At 41.0% G+C, this 18,352-nt stretch overlaps 1 protein-coding gene across 3 annotated transcripts in view; it reads left to right on the top strand.

Moving 5' to 3' along the window:
* dpp6a (dipeptidyl-peptidase 6a) overlaps positions 1-18,352 on the top strand; it is a 350,581-nt gene that overhangs the window by 73,994 nt on the left and 258,235 nt on the right. The window contains exon 1 of one of the 3 annotated variants that reach the window (XM_078162828.1): positions 16,690-16,850. The exons of the other annotated variants lie outside the window; for them this stretch is intronic. Within the exon in view, the coding sequence (XP_078018954.1) occupies positions 16,800-16,850 (51 nt within the window). The 5' untranslated portion in view covers positions 16,690-16,799. Of the gene's footprint in view, positions 1-16,689; positions 16,851-18,352 lie in introns of those variants that run through there. 3 annotated transcript variants of the gene reach the window in all.

Genomic DNA, 18,352 nt, shown 5'->3' with positions numbered 1-18,352 from the left:
ATGCATTTCAGGAAACTGTGGACTTGTAAGCAAAACATCTGTCAATAGGAGAAGTGATGCTTTTACAGCTAAGTCTTCGCTTTGGTGTATAGCGCACTAATTGGCCTCCAATTTAGCCTGCAACATAATTGCAGAATTAGCACTTATTTCCATGTAGATTTCACTGTAACTAAGGCGCTCATTGAAATTCACAGTCTTGGGAAATGAATCCTGGGTCTGCGTTGCTTCATCGCTAAATTGAGCAAAATGTGCTCTCTGTAAAGGGTTTCTTTGCAGTACACAGAGCCATATTGTCCCGAGAGAAATACATCAACATTTCAGAGGTACTCCAGCTGAAATGACTATGTAACCACTGGCGTCCATGCTCAGCCTCTCCATGGCTCTGTTGTGGAATCCAGAGTGAGATAATGGCGTCTAGACAAATTTGTCATTGACATTTTACATGTCTCTCTTACACGGAAAGCAAAACAAATGAATATGGCTGCCCCGTGAAGGTGGTGTTTGCAGTGGTGACTGCTGTTTGAGGAGTTGGTGTAACTGCGCAGGCTCTGATATCATTAGAGGAAGGTGCTATATGCCTTCAGTTTATTGTTGTATTTATTACTAAGATACGGTGACACCTGGAGTGAGGAATTGTGTTGAAACTGGAGTATTATTTCTGCTGTGTTAAAACATAGAGAAGGCTGCAGGTTGAAAGAGTTAATCAGATGTATCGAGGCAAATAAATGCACCATGAGGAATCTCTTATATAGGATCTGGCAAATATTTGCCTTGTTTTTTCTCCGGCTTACAGTGTGCATGACTCTCGTTTTAACAAAAATATTGAAGATCTAAGCGCTGTCGTGCAAACCCACAGGGAGGGAAGAGAGAGATTTCCAACTGTCAGGTTTATTTCATGCATAATCGCTTGCACAAATAATGAATGATAAGGCGAGAGCGCCGTCAGGGCTTCATATCTGCAAATGAAATGCTTGCCGCTGCGGCGCCGTGAAAGAAAATAGATGGAGGGAAACCGCAGTAACCTCTACAGGGACAAACTTTGTTAGGGCTTCACAAACAATAGCAAATAAGCATATGTCTTTATGGCCTGGTAGAGCCACAAATAGCTTGTCAGAAGTGTGAGCGGAGCAGTTGCCCTTTATTGCTTTCGGTGGTGTTATGGTGCCTTTGAGTCTCTCTCCCCGCTCCTCAATAAACGAGGAGCTGCTTGCTAACTCAGACCACGTTTACCTTTGGGGCCTGTGTGACTGAAATGCTCCTTTCATCTAGGAGGGATATGTCTGTCTCAATATCCCCCTGGTGCTTATGGCGCTGTGCACACAGAGGAGGAGAAGAGATAGAGGGATGTGCGATTTCTTTGTCCACCATAGCGTATCCCCGTTTGTGTACCCTCGCCCACCCCTCTTCTAATCTCAGGGGGAAAGAGTGGAGAATGCAATCAGGACAGGAGGGGGGGGGGACATCTGGACCTGTCTACAAGGAAACAAGGGGATGGTTGACTGGCAGCGCCTCCAGCCCTCCTCTGCTACCTTCTGTTGAGCGTCGCCCGCCACCCCTCCTCCTCCTCTTCCACTTGTACCTGTCAGCGGTGCTGTGGTTGAGATCTTCGAGGTTCGCCGGTGCTATCCGCCCGCTGCTCACACGATATCTCTTTATCCTTCGCCCCAGTGGCCCTCAAGATCGAACTCATGGAGTGGAACCACATTTGCAATGCCAACATTTTCTGTATTCTCAAAGGCTCAGCTCTGAAGTTTTGACATTGTTTAACTTGCAGCCAATTTTCTAAAACACACCGAATCAGTTTGAAAGTGTAACTGATAACATTTTTAAAGGAAAAGTCCACCTAAAAAATACACAAATACAGCAGCTAGTGAAACCCTTTGTAAATCTGGGGACTCTGACATTTGGTGTACTAAGAGGTTTTTTTTTTTCTTTAAAAAAGGTTAAATCTAAATGATGGCTCATCATATCATAAATGGATGGCAGAAAAGATCACATTGTGGTGTCAGTCTTAAAGATTTAAAGAGCATTACTCCTGTCAAGACTTACCCGTTTGCACAAATCAGAGCTTAGAAATAGTTCTTTAGTATGAGCATAGAGTAATGCAACAGCAGCTTCAGTAAATCATAATTCATTAAGTTGCAGGATGCATTTGAAGTGAGCTGTATGATTCATCTTTCCCTCAGTTGGAAAAGCTCCAGTTCTCTTGTCGCTCACTTTGCTCACCTACACATTCTGCATGCAAAGAGTTGCTGCCTATCTTAAACAAGCAGGGAACACCAGCAGGAGGCGAAGTAGTAGTAGTAGCATCATTACTCCTGGTGTAAGAGGAATCCAAGGATGGAATTCTCCTTTATTTTTCATTTCCAGGATTTGTTGCTCTCTGTCCAGGATGGATAGCTATTGTGCTGCTGTTGGCCAGGAGATAGCCCTGAGAGGTTCCGAGGGTTTATGACATAAGGTCATGGTCACAGGGCGACAGAAAACAAATTAAATTATAGCTGCAAGCAGCAATACAATGACCATGCTCCGGTCTAGATATTTAGACAGGGTGAAAACAGTTTTTGCATTTGTACACAATTCATTGTTACACAGTTAAGTCTGAAACATTTATTCTGCAGTTTGAGGATAAAAACAAATCAATATGGTCACCAATTTTGTTTGTTGTTAAGTTTGTCTCACATACCTCACCGCTCATATGCTTGAAATCAGTACAACGTTTCAAAAAGTCCAAATCTCAGATTTCAATTTTTCTGTAAAATCCACAATACCAATGTATGCCAATCAAATTTTACATATAGGTCAATTTTGGCTTAAGATTTCACTTCATAGGCGACACTTTTAATTTTACATTCTCCCATTTTGATACATTCCAATTATAAGCAAAATAGAGGAGGCTGACACCTTCTGGTCGGCTGGTTGATTGGTTGGTTGATTTGCTCTTGTCTGACCAAATTCTCATTGGTTGGACGGTTACAGGTGTTACTTTCTGTCTGTGTGTCCACCAGAGCATTTTTTCCAGCTGAAAACACCAGGTGCTCCTTGGAAAGCATCCAGCTGGGAGAACACTTTGGTTGTGTCTGGTTTCTATAATACAGAATATCTGTGGAAGTAAAAATGTCAGCACAAGGTACAGTACTTGCACTGGATGAAGGGAAGGCTGAGCCTGCTGGTCGATGTGGCCAGCGGTATTCATTTCTCCTCCATCGTTGTTGCTGTTGTGGTTCAGCACTTATCTTGTTGTGGTATTTGTCCTGCCCCTCCTCCACTTGGATTGGACAGCTTGGACAGCTGGGTAAAAAACAGTGACAATCACAGTGGTTTACCCAAAACAATGGCACTGACTAAATGTTTTTTTCACTCGACCAGACGGCGACCAGAAAAAAATAGATGCTCAGTGCCTCGTAACGCTGCTGATGTTTGTAGCATAGTGTAAATATACGGTGCTCCCATCGCAAAGAGTTAAAAAAAGATGCTAGTCTCTGGAAGAAAAATGCCTTGATGGACACACAGCTCTCCCAGGTAGAGTGCAATCAGTCACTACATTTACATGCACAGTTAAGTCGAGCTACGGTTACAGCTGGACTAGGCTATTTAATCAGACTACTGTCCTTGTCCCAGTGTACAACAGTGGAATTTATTTATTGACCAAAGTATGTCTGACTCCGCTACGATGATTGGCGATATGCCATCTTTCAGCTTTATAGTACTGAACCTTTTTTTCCCATTTGACCTATTACGACGGGCAAAACAATCAACAACAAGTTAGCTAGCAGCAAACTGGTACCATGGCGGACAACTTTACAGCTCTGTACATTTCATACATGCTGTATGCTTTACTTTTTATACAGATGAGATGCACACTATCCCTTATGGTTATGGTGTGTCTCCTCGTCCATCCAAAAATGTATGGCTCTAGATGTAGATTTTGCCGTGTTGTTACTGGCTTCTTCTGCTGTTCTGCATTTAATGCTATTCGACTTCCGGGTCAAAGCCCTGGGCGGAAACTGTGGAGCATGCACAGGGCGCCTAAGCCAGATTAAGTCCGGTTTACTGTATACATGCAGGAGTAGGCTTTTGCCGGTTTGAAAATTTTCCAACCGGTTTGATTTAAAGCCAAATATCTAACCGAACTGATATATCGAATTATATACCTAATCTTACCACTGGGGGTTGCATTTGAACTATTTTTCCCAATAAAAGCCCATTATAGGTGTAATGTGCTTCCAATCCACTAGGTGGTGGTAATGCTGTATTAACCGCCAATACACACAAGGTTACACAAGAAGAAGAAGACACAGAAGGACACCAAGGAACCTTCCCCGTACTCAGTGGAGACACGGCGGTTGAGAGGGCCGAGCGAGAGGACGTTCCTGTAGTAGTTCCAGCCCCCCAAATAGCACCAGGAACTTCTTCAGTGGAAACGGGTTACTAGGGCAACAAACTGAATGACTGTTGACTCCCTCGCACTTTTCCCCGCCCCCAATGAAATTTGATCTCTCGCAGCAGCAGCAGACAGCAGAGCGGAGTGGAGCTGCGGAGTCCCTCTGAAGCCTTTCTTTCTCTCCTCCGGTTTATCCGGTTGACGTGAATTAAACCGGGTGGAGCTCTTAAACCGGACCGAACCGGTTAAACCGGAAATCGGCACAAGCAATTGCATTATCTGGGTGTGTTAGTCTGACTTTGAGAAATTCACATTATTAGGATTTCAGTCAAACTAACATGTTTACATATATTTTAAAACTCCAGTTTTAGTCTGACTAACACAATAAATCAATTTCTCTAATGTCATGTAAATGTGCTGACTGAGTGCACTGTGGTTGATTTAATTAAACTAGAGATGAGGTGCAGATTTTGTTTTTCATTGACTTATCAATTGGTTGACGAGTAGGCAGAATTTTAATTGACTAGATTTTCTTTGGTTGACTACAGCTCTAGTCATACACAAGAATTGGTTTTCTAGTTTTTTAATTCATTTAAGTGATGCAAGCACATCTAACTGTTTTATAAACACATTTTAGAACCTTAAAGTCATTGTTTCTGTGATAACCATCAGAAGACTCTTACATTTGAATATAAGTTGCTATTTATTTTTGTTCATGAGGAGGCGTTCATAATGGCTTTAATAAGAGGAAATAAAACAAGAAAATAACGGAAAGAGAAAGAGAGACGGAGACATTAAAAAGACAGTGTAGTTGTGAGCACATACAAATTGATTCCTGGTTTATACCAGCGTTTCTGGCTAAAAATAACCGCTTGAACTTCTGCTGAAGTCTTGAAACTCTGAGCGCCAAACTGCAGCACAAACGTAACTTTTTTTCCATTGCTCTTGTATTTAATCCTCTTTAAAGTTGGATGAAATCCATTTATCTGTCCAGCATGCAGGGGATCTGATGCTGAAGCCGAGCAGATGCAGAAAAGCGCATCAGCAGGCAGCGTCTGACATTGCTCTGGGAAATTACATTTCCCCTCTTGGTTCCTGCTGTCATTTACCTTGAGACGGCATATGACGAGCCTTTACATTATTAAGCACAGTGCACATGCTCCTACATCTGTCACCACATTGGCCTCTCCTGCCTGTAATACCTGATTGGCTGAGGTCGTCATCAGTCATATGCAGCTGAATTGGCCCAGCGTTCGGATCAATGGTCAAACAGAGGAGTGGTTCCAACCTTGGACTCATCCCCTCCCATACAAACCAAACTCCATAGAGGATGGGAGGCGGAATTAAATTCCCAAACTAATAGATGAGTATTTATGAGTGCTGTAAAGTCCTCGACCTAAAGCATTTACTCTCTGCCCATCCCTGTCTCTCTTCAGCATGGCATGAAATTAACTATATGCCAGTGAAGTGGGCTTTTCTTGCTCCAATTTCACTTGTGACAAGCTGAGGCTAATGGAGGAGGTGCCTTGGATTAATGTCTCAGCTTTTTGGTTAAAACACCCTCTTGGCTGAGTGAGTGGTCGAGTTGTTTGTTGGTGTCAGTGAATTACTTTGCCCTTTTGCGTCAAGCAGGAGTCAGCTTAAAAGGCAATTAGTCAAAAGGAGCATTGTCCCTCATCTATCCAGTCCAGGACAGATTGTTTTAGGTGGATGAAGTATTGAGTTGCGTTAATCTCTCTGTGCAGGTTTCTCATTAAATGAATATTTTGTCAGTGCTGTTGTTTAACAGGAGCTTAGTTTTACATGGAAGGTATATTTTCTTTGCTTTACTTACATTTAACTCTTGGTATTGATTGACATTTAAAAGCCAATATTTTTCCAACCCTATACAGTACTGAAGCCCATTTCTGCCAGTATGATGAAAAAGAAAAGCTCCTGTGAGTCATTATACAGAGAAACGTTTCTTGATATAATGAGTTAGTATTGTTGCTATGGTCATCGAATCAGTATTCCAATGTGCAGTTTTCTATATTTATGTGCAATACCCAAAAATCCCAAGTAGCCCATAAATTAAGAACATCATTCATTATGGAACAACATTAATCATTATTAGTTATTCTCAGACTAGGACATTTAAACTTAATAATTGTGACTTAGATTCTCTCTCATCTAGGGGCGGGAATCATCAGAGGATCTACGATACGATATTATCACGATACTTAAGTCAGTATTGCGATAAAATATATTGCAATATATTAAGTTTAACTTTTTCGATTGTATGTTATGTCACATCTGTTTAACATCTGTTTTATCTAATAAGACAAAGTTTTCAGTCTGTTCATCCTACTTCAGTCATTCTTTTGCGGCATTAAAATGTATCAAATGGACTGGAAGAGCAATGAATTATATTCTTTTAGTAGATTACCTAAAGTTTAATTTGTACTATTAATAATTTATATAGTAAAAAATTTATATTTGGCACTGTGTGAAGATATGATATTGCCACACAAAAACATCACGATACTATGCTGTATCGATTTTTTCCTCAACCCCTACTTGTATCAAATGTCAGTCACCATATGTCCATCACTACTGAAACTGGAAGTTTGACCCCATGTGACAGGCTAACAGATATGCTAGCAAGATGTCGAAAAAGTCAGGCGTGAAGAGTTTTGAAATTTGAAAGATGACCTCCAAAAGTTGAGTGTCTGCCAGAAACGCCAAAGGAATTTGTCACATTTAACAAGCTTCATAAATCACCTGAAAACTCTAAGTAACAGCCTAGCTGTCTCGCAAAGTCTTCTTTCCTAGGTATAATGGCTAATGTTACTGCAACTTACACGCTAGCAAAGAGGCTAATTGTCTCGAATTTTAGGTGCATCGAACGAAAACTTTTTTTTTTTTCAATAAAAAAGTCAGACATGTCATTGTCTCGCCTTGCTCTACTCATCTGTCGTCAAAGCATTGATTTAATTTCTCACTAAAGCTTCAATCTCCAAAAATTGGTTTCCAGGACAGCCCAATAATGAGAAATTTTCTCAAAATAATGACAGTATATAAAAATAATGAGAAACTTTGCCAAAATAATGTCTCATTTATCTCAAAATAATGACTTAGTACCTTTTCTCATTATTTTCAAGTTAGTTACTAATAAGTTGGTCATTATTCTGACAAAGTTTCTCATTACTTTGAAATACTAAGTCATTATTTTGGGAAAGTTTCTCATTATAATGATTTACATGATCTTTTTTTATTTTCATCACACTGGCGGAAATGTTCTACCATACTATGGGAACTGAACATGCATGGTAAGCCTTATGAAAATTTCAAACATTACTCTGTTTTATCATTTTGTTCTCTAGGTCTCTGTTCTCGTTTTTGTGGGCATTTATAGCTGTTAATTTTAATTTTAATTTTAATAACAGGGTAAAACTAAGGTAAACCAACATGAATCATCAATATTCAGGTGAAAAATTGACTTTTTTAGTAAAGTTTGCAACATTTGAGCATTAACTATAGCTATATATTTCTAGTGTCATCTATTTTCTTGTTCTTTGAGAAACTCATAATTCATGATAAGCAATTTATTTGTGTTTTCCACACCTTTTTCTCAATTTCCTACTACCAGAAGCGTAGTCTGAGCTGCGCTCACTGTGTCGAGATCTCATTTACTGTAAATTGTGGTGATTTTTTTTACAGCAGAAAACCTTTGTATTAAAGAAGGACAGAATCTTCCTCGTCAAAACCTGACAGCAGGAGTGCACAGAGCTTTGTCTGCTGTGAGGCTATTGCTCTCCAGCTATGATTGATTAAAGTGCTCGGAGCCCTTTTGTAGTGGGAAATGTAGGCTGAGCTTCGCCATATTGTGATGTTACTGTGTTTCGCGACTTTTGTCATCGTCAGAAGTGTCAGTCATCATCCTCCATGCATTAAAAATGAGAAATTTCCTTGAGCGTTCCACAATGTCTCCTTCTTACAGTGTACGTACTGACTGTGTTCTCCTCTAAACCGCCTCTGTAGTAATTGAGATGAGCCACGAGAGAGGAGAAACTTGGAGCCAAGTCAAAACTTTCATCTTTTATTCACAAGCCGTTGCATGAATGCCATTGCAGACTTCCTTCATCTCCTCAAATCCTCCCCAAAGATTCTCTTTTTTGCTCCATGGTATCTCTACATATGGACCTGGCATTATGTTCTGATAGTCCTATTAATAACAATTTCTCTAAAATATAACAGAGACTTTCTCAGACACAGGTTTTTATTATGAGCAATGGGGCAATTTGGCATAGAAGCATGTGGGTGTTCAAAGAAGGCCCATCACTTATCTAAATAGCACAGAGTCATACGCTGAATGTCAAGTTATTAACTATGGCGGTAATACAAATTCAATTCTGAGGCCAGATTAAATTAGCAAAATGCTGAACTGCTTGCTAATCAAAAAAATGGAAAGCTATTTTGAAATGGATTTGTACTCCATCATGGTCATTTTTCACCGGGATGACTTCAAGCAATATGTTTTGCTTCCTGTTTTTCACCAAATGATGCACAGATTAAATTTGCCAGTTGGACATTCTAAAAGCATTCACAGCAGCGCACTGCATGTTTTTTTTTCCTCCCCAGATTTTTACCTTCGTGCCACCGTTTGAAAATCTGATTAGGAATTTCATTTTAGCTCCGTTTCTTTCCTTAAGCAGAGTAGTCTTACCTGGCTGGCTCTAGCTCCATCCAGCTTCATCTTCGTAGACAATATGTTGGAATTGCCTTCAGTGCTTCTTCAGACCTCAGGGACTTTTTTCATTTTGTCTCTTCGCTCCTTTCTTGTGATCTGGGGGAATTGAAAAGTCAGTGCTCAATAATGGAATAAATGGGTTTAAAGGGTTGAGGTGGAGAACCGTGTCCTTATCCAAGTATTAGTTAACAGCCAAGACACAATATGAGACTTGTGTTTGATACTTTGTCGACCATGTACGCTTCACTAACTGCAGATTTGTCACTTCACTGCCCACTGCCTATTAATTTGAACCTTTAATGAGTTTTGGTGTATGTTTGACTAATGAATTTGTCACAAGAGTTTGCACAGACACTTTATTTTTTCCTGTAATACTTAAGTAATCATTCAAATTATTAATAACTATGTTAAAACACGCAAATGTGTGTAGCTCCAATTAATCTATATTACATATACAAAAGGGATTAAAGGGACACTCTACTCCAAAATCATAAGTACATATTTTTCCTCTTACCTGTAGTGCTATTTATCAACCTTGTTTTGGTGTTAGTTGCTGACTGTTGGAGATATCAGCCATAGAGATGTCTGCCTTCTCTCCACTATACTGAAACTAGATGGCACTCAGCTTGTGGTGCTCAAAGCAGCAAAAAAGACATTTGAAAAACTCAAAAGACTCTTTCCAGAAATCATGACCTCTTACTCAAGATAATCAACAGACCTTGTTGCGAGCAGTTTCGTGTAGGCTACTCTTTTCTTTCTACCGAGCTACACCCACCAACCGAACCACTACAGAAGGACATGTGCATCTACTCATGGTCGAGAAGCTTGTGCTTGTGAAAGCATGATAGTGAAAGATAAATGGCGTACTTGGCTGAGCTGAAACGATATCTAGCGCAGCAGTGCTAGGTGAGCTAGCATTAGATACATACGTTGATAAGGTTGGCGGTGTGGAGCTCAGTGGAGACAAAATACTTCCACGTGAAACTGCTCACAACAAGGTCTGTTGATTATCTTGAGTAACTGGGTCATGATTTCTGGAAAGAGACACATTGCTGTTGAGTTTTTCAAATGTATTTCTTGTCTCCTTGAGTGCCACAAGCCGAGTGCCATTGAGTTCAGTGGTTCCCAACTGGTCCAGCCATGGGGTCCAGATTTCTCCTTAGTCATCAATTCAAGGTCCAGACAATTTAATATATTCAGTGTCATACTTGAGTTTGGACTTGTCATTGAGCTAGTTTGCTGTCTCTGTCAAGTAGCTGTCTGTTAGTTACTCACTACAAAATAAAAGGTCTGTGCCAGAAATTCACTATACGTAAAAATACTGTATGTTTTTTGCAAACTCGACACGTTCACGCATCACTCGCGGTCCCTTTAGAATGGACCTGCTGTGACCCTCTTTTGGACCTCAACCCACCAGTTGAGAACCACTGATCTAGTTCCATGACATTGGAGGGAAGGCAGATAACTCTACAAACGGTATCTCCAACACTCTGCAACTCGCACCAAAACAGTCATGATTAATAAAAAGCCCTTCAGGTAAAAGGAGAAATATGTATTTTTGATTTTTAGGGTGAACTGTCCCTTTAAGTTTAAATCTGTGTATTGATCAGATATTTTTTAACTGTCGCAAAAAAGAATTTGGGCAGCATTTGATGTACAGCTGATAATAGTCATTACACGATACATAATTTGATACACAAACACATAATCCAACCAGGAAATCAATCGAGTGACCAAGCTAATTTAGTTACTTCAGCTTTCATGATTGAAATGCTACTAATCCCATGGTCTGCTGAGTCTGTAAACCATAAAATACAAGCAATTTAAATCCTAGTAGCACTGTATGTCGGGTGAATGCGTTTTCCTTTGGCAGCAGCAGTAACTGGCTGTGTGGAGTGAAACATCAGACGTCAAGGTGAAAAATGTTTAGCCGGCACCTGAGCCAGGTCTCTAGATGGACCAGATGGACCTGCTGAGTTTTTAACAACACAGTTTCCTGAAATGTCCCTCAGATATTGCTGTTTTTTTACAGTCGGTTTTATCCCTGGATATTATAATGTTTTTACTATTTTTGCCTCAGCTGAATAGGGAACCAGTACTTTATTGGAGGCTTTTCTATCCTATTCCCTCTGTTTTATATCACTGGGTCATATTTTAGTGAGATGCCTCCCTGTTTTCCAATCTGCTCCTGCAGTTAGGTTGCTGTTGCTGCTTTTGATGTGACTGAACACTGATTCCTGGTACTTAATTAGTTTCAAATTAAAAGCCCTCCAGCCATTCGTGTTACACTACTACTTCCATCACCTGTTCCATTCACAGACTTTTATTGTGAAATATCTGCCTTATATTAAGAGACAACATTTTTGGTGTTAATGACATTTATGTACCATATCAAAGTCACAGGGATGTGGTCAGGGTGCACGATGGGCATACAAAGGCAGAACTTTTGCACCCTGAGTCCTGCCTGTGGTTATATTTAGGTAACAAAAGCACTTATGTTAACTAAGTGATGCCAGAGCTTAAGATTGGACAGTAACCCTGCCATTGTAGCTCCCTCCTGGCCTTGCTTCACTGCCTCTCTCTCCAGGAATGCTGTGTCTTTTGCATGTCTTTGTAGTCTTGATGCATGAAACCTCCTGTCAGAATGTACTGGGAAGCATTCATGGTGTGACACTCAGTTGTACACACAACAGGTGAAAGAAGTATTTGTGTAAAGAATGAAAACATTGATCTCATGGAAGAAGTCCAAACCCTTCCTTTTATGCACAGCCACATTCCCAGCCAAATGTTGCTTTAAGTTGATGTGATTCTTCGATTATCAGTTTTGGAAAGTCTTTACAAGTCTTGCAAAACAATCTATTTTGATTTCAGTGGCTGAAAATGGGTTTCAGAATGGGCTGCACTATGATACCAATGCAGTTCCATAGACTGGGTGTCAGCCATGATGTGGAGGATTCTTACTGAATACAGTTTCCTTGTTAACCCATTTGTGCCCAAATTTTTCTCAATGTTTTTATGCATATAATCATGTTAACTGAGTCCCATATGAACATGTTCTAAAGTTATTTCTTCCATTTTGTGCTCTCTGTTCTAGAAAATCTCATTTGAATGTTCGGCAACTATAGTTGCCGGTGGGCACATACCTTGTATCTACCCCTCTAATGGTGAAAAGTGAATTAGAGCACAAAAAACAACATGTAATTCAGCTGTCTTTATTGAGAAAGACTTTTATTATTTAAAACATGTGTGAGAACAGTTTGATTCATGAATTTTGTCATCAAAAAACTTGGAAACGCCAACCTATAGCCGGGTTTTGGTTGATAAGAAAAAAATGTTGATTCGCAAAACGGGTGATGGAAACAGTTATGTTCGAATTAAGTCTGACGTAGCGCACTTTCACCCCAACTGCTTCCGGTGTTTCCGGTTCACTCACAAGGCAAAAACATTGCGGAAAACAACAACACAAGACTTGTGTGGACGGAGGACAAAATAAGAACATTTCTAGCCTTAATAACGTGGTAATGCATTTACAAGCTGGTTGCCAACCACCAAAAAACGTAGAAGAAGAAGAATGCGAGACTTGTTTTGTTTTCGGTTCTGCGGAAAACTCGTGCAAGTTCGTAGTTTTCACCAAAGTCCGTACATTTAATGGAAACACACAGGATTCGTATTTCTTTTAATGCGCGTTTCCCAATGATTCGAATCACTTTTGGATGGAAACATAGCTACTCAGGTTCTTGTCCATCATCAGTGATGGGTAGTTGCATGTCACCATCAGACACAAAGCAGTCTCCTTTGAGCAGCCTAGATGGCAGGCGTTTGGGATCACAGGTCACATCATCATCATCAGAAAAATCGCTGTCACAGTCTGTTTCGCGGGCATTATTCTCAGACTCTGGCACAACTGAAATGCTTGTGATTTTTGCAGAGGGATCATCTGCATCAAGGATGTCCAAAACCTCTGCCAAAGTATACCTCTCTAATCCTCCTGGTTTATCTCTGTGGAAAACATGAAAGAGTTTGCTCCCATGGCCACTGGGGGCCACCATTTTGTGAAATTAACGCAATTTGAAATGGATATTTTTTACCAAACAATTCCAATTCTATATCCCTGTTCATGTACAATAGTGTTAAAGATGTTCTCCCTGTATTTGACATCATTCAGTCCTTCTAATCTACTACACAGTGCAACACAGTCAGCGCTAACATTGGCAGCGCTAATAGCTAGCTAGTTAGTTAGCTAGGTAGTTAGCTAGCGCTAGCTACCAAACACTAGTAACGTTGGTTACCAAATGTTAAAGCTAACACTATCAAAAACTGTATTGTTACCAAATATTAGCCCTTTGTAATGTTGGTAATGTTAGCTAACATTATTATCTACTGACAAGGTATGTGCCCACCGGCAACAATAGTTGCCGCTTGGACAAATGATTGCATACAGAAAAAACTATACATCCAATGCAGTATTTCTGTTGTTTGGATGATTCTAGAGACTTTCATGATTAAGTAGATATATATATGTCAACACAAAAAATATTATTATAATATGAAAATCACCTTTACTTGTGGGGGTTTGTGGTCACCATGCCCTCAGTAAGATGGGTCAGGAACCCAACAACGCCATGTGACAGGAAGTATATGGAAACTTAATTTTTTTTCTTAATATGATTTTCTAAGGTGTCTACTCACATATCATTGATATACAAAACATGTATAATATTTAGAAATGTATTTATGAGTGGAAAATGACAAGCATACACTTTGGCAACTATTGTTGCCGGTGGGCTTAAATGGGTTAATACTGTTGGTCATGACAGGCCATCAGATGTTTTGTGCCACAGCTATCTTTGGTCCTTTATTACCATAGACTGTATAATAATAAAAGTAGCCACCGTGATGTCACCCATTGATCTGCGAACTCTCGTTTTGAACCCTTGAGTTTGGCATTTTGGCTGTTGCCACCTTGGATGTTTTGGAGCCAGACATGATTATATTTGAATGAGGAGGTGGAGGTGGAGGTGGAAGTTGCCTCACAAACAGCCTGTCACTCAAACAGGCCACGCCCTTAAAGATGCACAATTTAGACCTAAATTAAATTTAAACCAGCGACTTATACAAAAATACCAAACTTTTTACGTTTGAGGGTACCGACCAAAGTACATAGGTACCACCAAGTACTGATTCACATTAAATCATTTGGTGCCAAATTCTGGTACTGAAGAGTGCCCCTGGGTGAGAACACTGGGTTCAGCCAGTAGGTGGAAGCACTGTGAAGCTTTGCAGCGAAGACAACTGAGCCCCGTGGAGCCACTGGGTGTAGAAAGAAGGTGGAAGTTTGCCAAGTGCCTTGAAGCCAAGAAGCTGGCTGTGGAGCCTCTTTGGCTTCCCAGCCATCGGAAATTATTGCTGGGGTGCAGATAGAAAAGGACAGAAGAGCAGAAATGTTTCTTGACTGCAGCTTGTTCAAAAATTCCATCTTTGTTAGTAGCCTACAGAAAAAGTAAAGTACTGAAAAGGGTAACATTTGGTACAATACTGAATTCAAGGTACTGGTATCGGTTCAAATGTGAATGGTACCCAACCCACGCAAAGCTGTCATGAACTGGGAAGTTAGCTATAGAGACCACAAGTGTTTTTTGTACCAGCCTGTAAACATGTTTATTTCTTCTGTGAAGTTGAGCATTTTAACATGGGGGTCTGTAGGGATTGACTGGCTTCTGGAGCCAGCCTCAAGTGGCTATTCAAGGAACTGCAGTTTCTGGCACTGCCATGTTGGCTTCATTGTTTAGCCCCAGGGGTTGCCTCTTGTATATTACCTTATCCAAAATGAATCCTCTGGCTTCCATAGTGTGGTATACAGATGCAAAATTTTAGAAAAAGAGAGCCTTGGTACTGGACAAGGAGGTATCAGCATTGGTTAAGAAAAAGTTGCTGCTAGATGCTGCAACAAGCACATCATTTTAAACATACTGAGGTCTTTCATTTGTTTCAACAGACGACACAATTGGCTTCTGTCTTATTTAACAACAGATTTGTTTAAGAATATATTTCATTTCTCAGAATAAGCTTAGTTCTTGAGGTATTTTCCCCAACAAATACTGAACTGTCTCTTTTGCAACAGAAGGCCAAGAGAGGTTACATAACTTGTGTTTCTGTAAACTTCACATTGTTGTTCATCAGTGGCAGCCAGTTTGTTGTCCCTTCTCTTCTTGACTAAATAAAGCCCCTAAAAGTTTGCAGAGCTGGACCAATATTGACCAAGCAAATTAAACTTCATGGAAAACCTCCAGAACTTTCTTATCACAAGTTTGTGCTGCCCTCACTTAAACCGCTCAATCTTTTTCAATCCCTGCCCGGTGCCACTCTTGTAGTCTTTTCACTGCTTCTCATTTACTAGCTGCTGCCCTGGCTAGTGTTGGGCTAGCGTACAAACGGTCATTCCATTTTGGCACTTTGGCTTGCCGCGCTGCACCTATAAATGCAACATAAATTTAGATTGGTCCTGAGCTGTGCCCCGGACCAATCTTCCAGAGAGGTAGGGGGTAATTTATGAGGTGCGATTTGTGGCACGAATATATCACCACCACTTTATTACAGCCCATCACAGGGACTGATTAAATTGATCTGCAGATTGGTAGACAGCGGCACACACCTCATTCAGCTTGAGTTGTGCAAAAACAGAAATTCTGGCAGAAGTTAGACATTCAGTATCCAATAACTCGAGTCGTGCAAACATCATGTAACAACTTCCATATATGTATTTGCTTCTGGTTGTTGCATTTCGGCTTTTTTATCAGCACAGACATTTTTGTTTCCCGTCTGTTCCTCTATTTCCTTCCCTTCCTCCCTCTGTCTCTCTGTCTCTTTGCCCACCTGCCAACTCTAAGCAGACACACACACACACACATGCACACACACACACACACACACACACACACACACCTTTGCCTCACTAAAGCTATGATGGAGATGTAAGGAACGCTGTTTGGCTGTGTTTGCTGGCAGATGCCTCTCCCATGGCCAGCCTGACAGATTACGTTTATACATCCAATTCAGTTCAGGTGCTGAACCCGCCAAAAAAAAAAAAAAAGAAAACAGCCTCTTGTGGGGAAGAGCTTAGCAGGGAGGGAGAAAGGTAGGGATAAGACTGAGAAAGAATCAGGGAAGGGAGAGAGTAGCCAAACACACAGACAGTCTGCAGCTACTAAAAGTGAGAGTTCGAGAGGACGACTTGTCTTGGAGAGACAAAGACTGATAAATCCTACAAGGGAGCAGAGTCAATGAGAAAGATCGAGAGGCTGCGAAAAGTCAAACAGGGGTAGGCAGAGCGCCGTGGAGGAAAGAGGGGAGCAGAGGAAGGGGGGGGAGAAAGACAGCCGGAGCGAGTGAAGCCGGGGAGCACACATTCCCAAAGAACCCATCCTGGTGAATGGATCTCCGTGCGTTAGACCGAATCCTTGTCGCTATGTGATTGATTGGCTAACGTGGAAGTGTGCTTGGAGTGTGTTAGTCAGCTGACGGGGGGTCTCGGGCTCGAGGAAGAGGGCTCCAGTAATCCTTCCACTTTAGGAGAAGCCTCCCACTCAGTCGGCACTTGTCCAGAGGACTTTTCTGTGCTGAGGAAAAGGAGAGAAGAAGAAGAAGAAGAAGAAGAGTGTTAGGGGAGCTTTTGTTGCCACTTCAGCCATGTCAATGCTAATTGCCACCCAGCAGATCGATACCACCACCTCCAAAATGGTAAGCATGGAGCTACACTCGTAATGTGTGCATACTGTTGAGCTGGATCTTTGGCTGTGACTGCAGCTTAGTGTTTGTGAGCTGTGTCTCTTCTTTGATAGTGCTTTTAGGCCCATGGGGTTTGCATGAAGCTAATTTACTCTAAACAGCCTTGTATTTCTGCTCTTTGTCATATTTTAGCTGCCGCTTTTGTGGAGCTTACATCCTACTCTCATTCTGATTGAGATAGAAATTACAATCCACAGTCTAAGTGTACATCTGGACCGGGACAGCTTGGTCAGACCACTGGACTGTGACTGTCCAATACAGTGACAGGAGGGCTGCCTGTTTTTGATGGGCCAGCGCCTTCCCCGGGGCTCTCCTTCATAACTCACTCACCATCTCCCAAGGCTACAGGGCTAAGGTGGACGCTAAATCAGACTCTCCACCTGTCTTGTTAAATCAGCTTCTGCTCGTCTTTTTATCGCCTTTGTTTGCTTATTCTGCTGCTCCGTTTGAACCCTCGGAAGCCCATCAAAGTTGTGTCACGTCAGTGGTCTCACAGAACGTGGCTTGCACCAGAAGTGACTCTTTTAGTGCATGTGTCTGCTTGTTTGGTGATGACATATATGCTGCTGCAACACACTTGTCAAGTGGCCTTGGCTGCAGTGGCTTGTTTGGGGAATTACACGAGTTTACTTGATGGATAAATAAAAAAGTTTTACACAAATGAATGAATAAAATGATCAAGTTTCAGCGCTGTGAGGTGGTTCACTCGACTCTGTAATAGAAATCCAACCGTTTAATCCCTGTAACAACTAAATGCCTCCTGCCTATGTATATTAAAATGTGACTCCAGTGCAATTAAGGCAGTGACGCAATAAGACTGAGCAAGTGTGAATGACAGAAGATTAAAGTGAAGTAGGGGCAGTAACATGCAGCACTCAACATATATTTACATTTTTACACACTACTACAGTCATCTCTGGGTGGCGTTTCTTTAACTGTCGTCAAACTGCACATGCTCAGATCATGTTGTGAAAGTGTGAGGTGAATGCATGATTGAATTAGCCAGAACAACATGTCAGATGGCAGGAACAGTTCGTAATAAAGTCACACATGCATACACATCTGTAAGGTCAACAAAAAAACAAAAGAAAATGTAGAAAATACGCATTTGCTGGGAAAAATGAACAATTTAAGGTCATTTGGGAATTAGTGAAGCCCTTGTTCCACTGGACAAAAAACCCCACTAACACCCACAAACATGTGGCTTTTGTTTTTAATGGAAAAGGTTACAATCGGCATTCACTCCCAGGACAAATGACTGCAGTAGTCACAGTTAATTATTAGCTACAGCTCCGATTGGCTTTCTATGGCAGCAATGGAACTACAACTTACGGGTGCACATGCTAATTTCCCCCCATTTGCTGGCATGATACACTAATGAATTGTGACAAAATACTGCCCTCCTGCATCCAAGAGGCATTTGAACATCAATCAAAATTAGTAGGTACACAGCT

Source organism: Epinephelus lanceolatus, chromosome 20, assembly GCF_041903045.1.
Source record: "Epinephelus lanceolatus isolate andai-2023 chromosome 20, ASM4190304v1, whole genome shotgun sequence".
Taxonomy (NCBI): Eukaryota; Metazoa; Chordata; class Actinopteri; order Perciformes; family Serranidae; genus Epinephelus; species Epinephelus lanceolatus.
The sequence above is the reverse complement of the archived record's forward strand: the minus strand, read 5'-3'. Positions and strand labels throughout refer to the sequence as shown.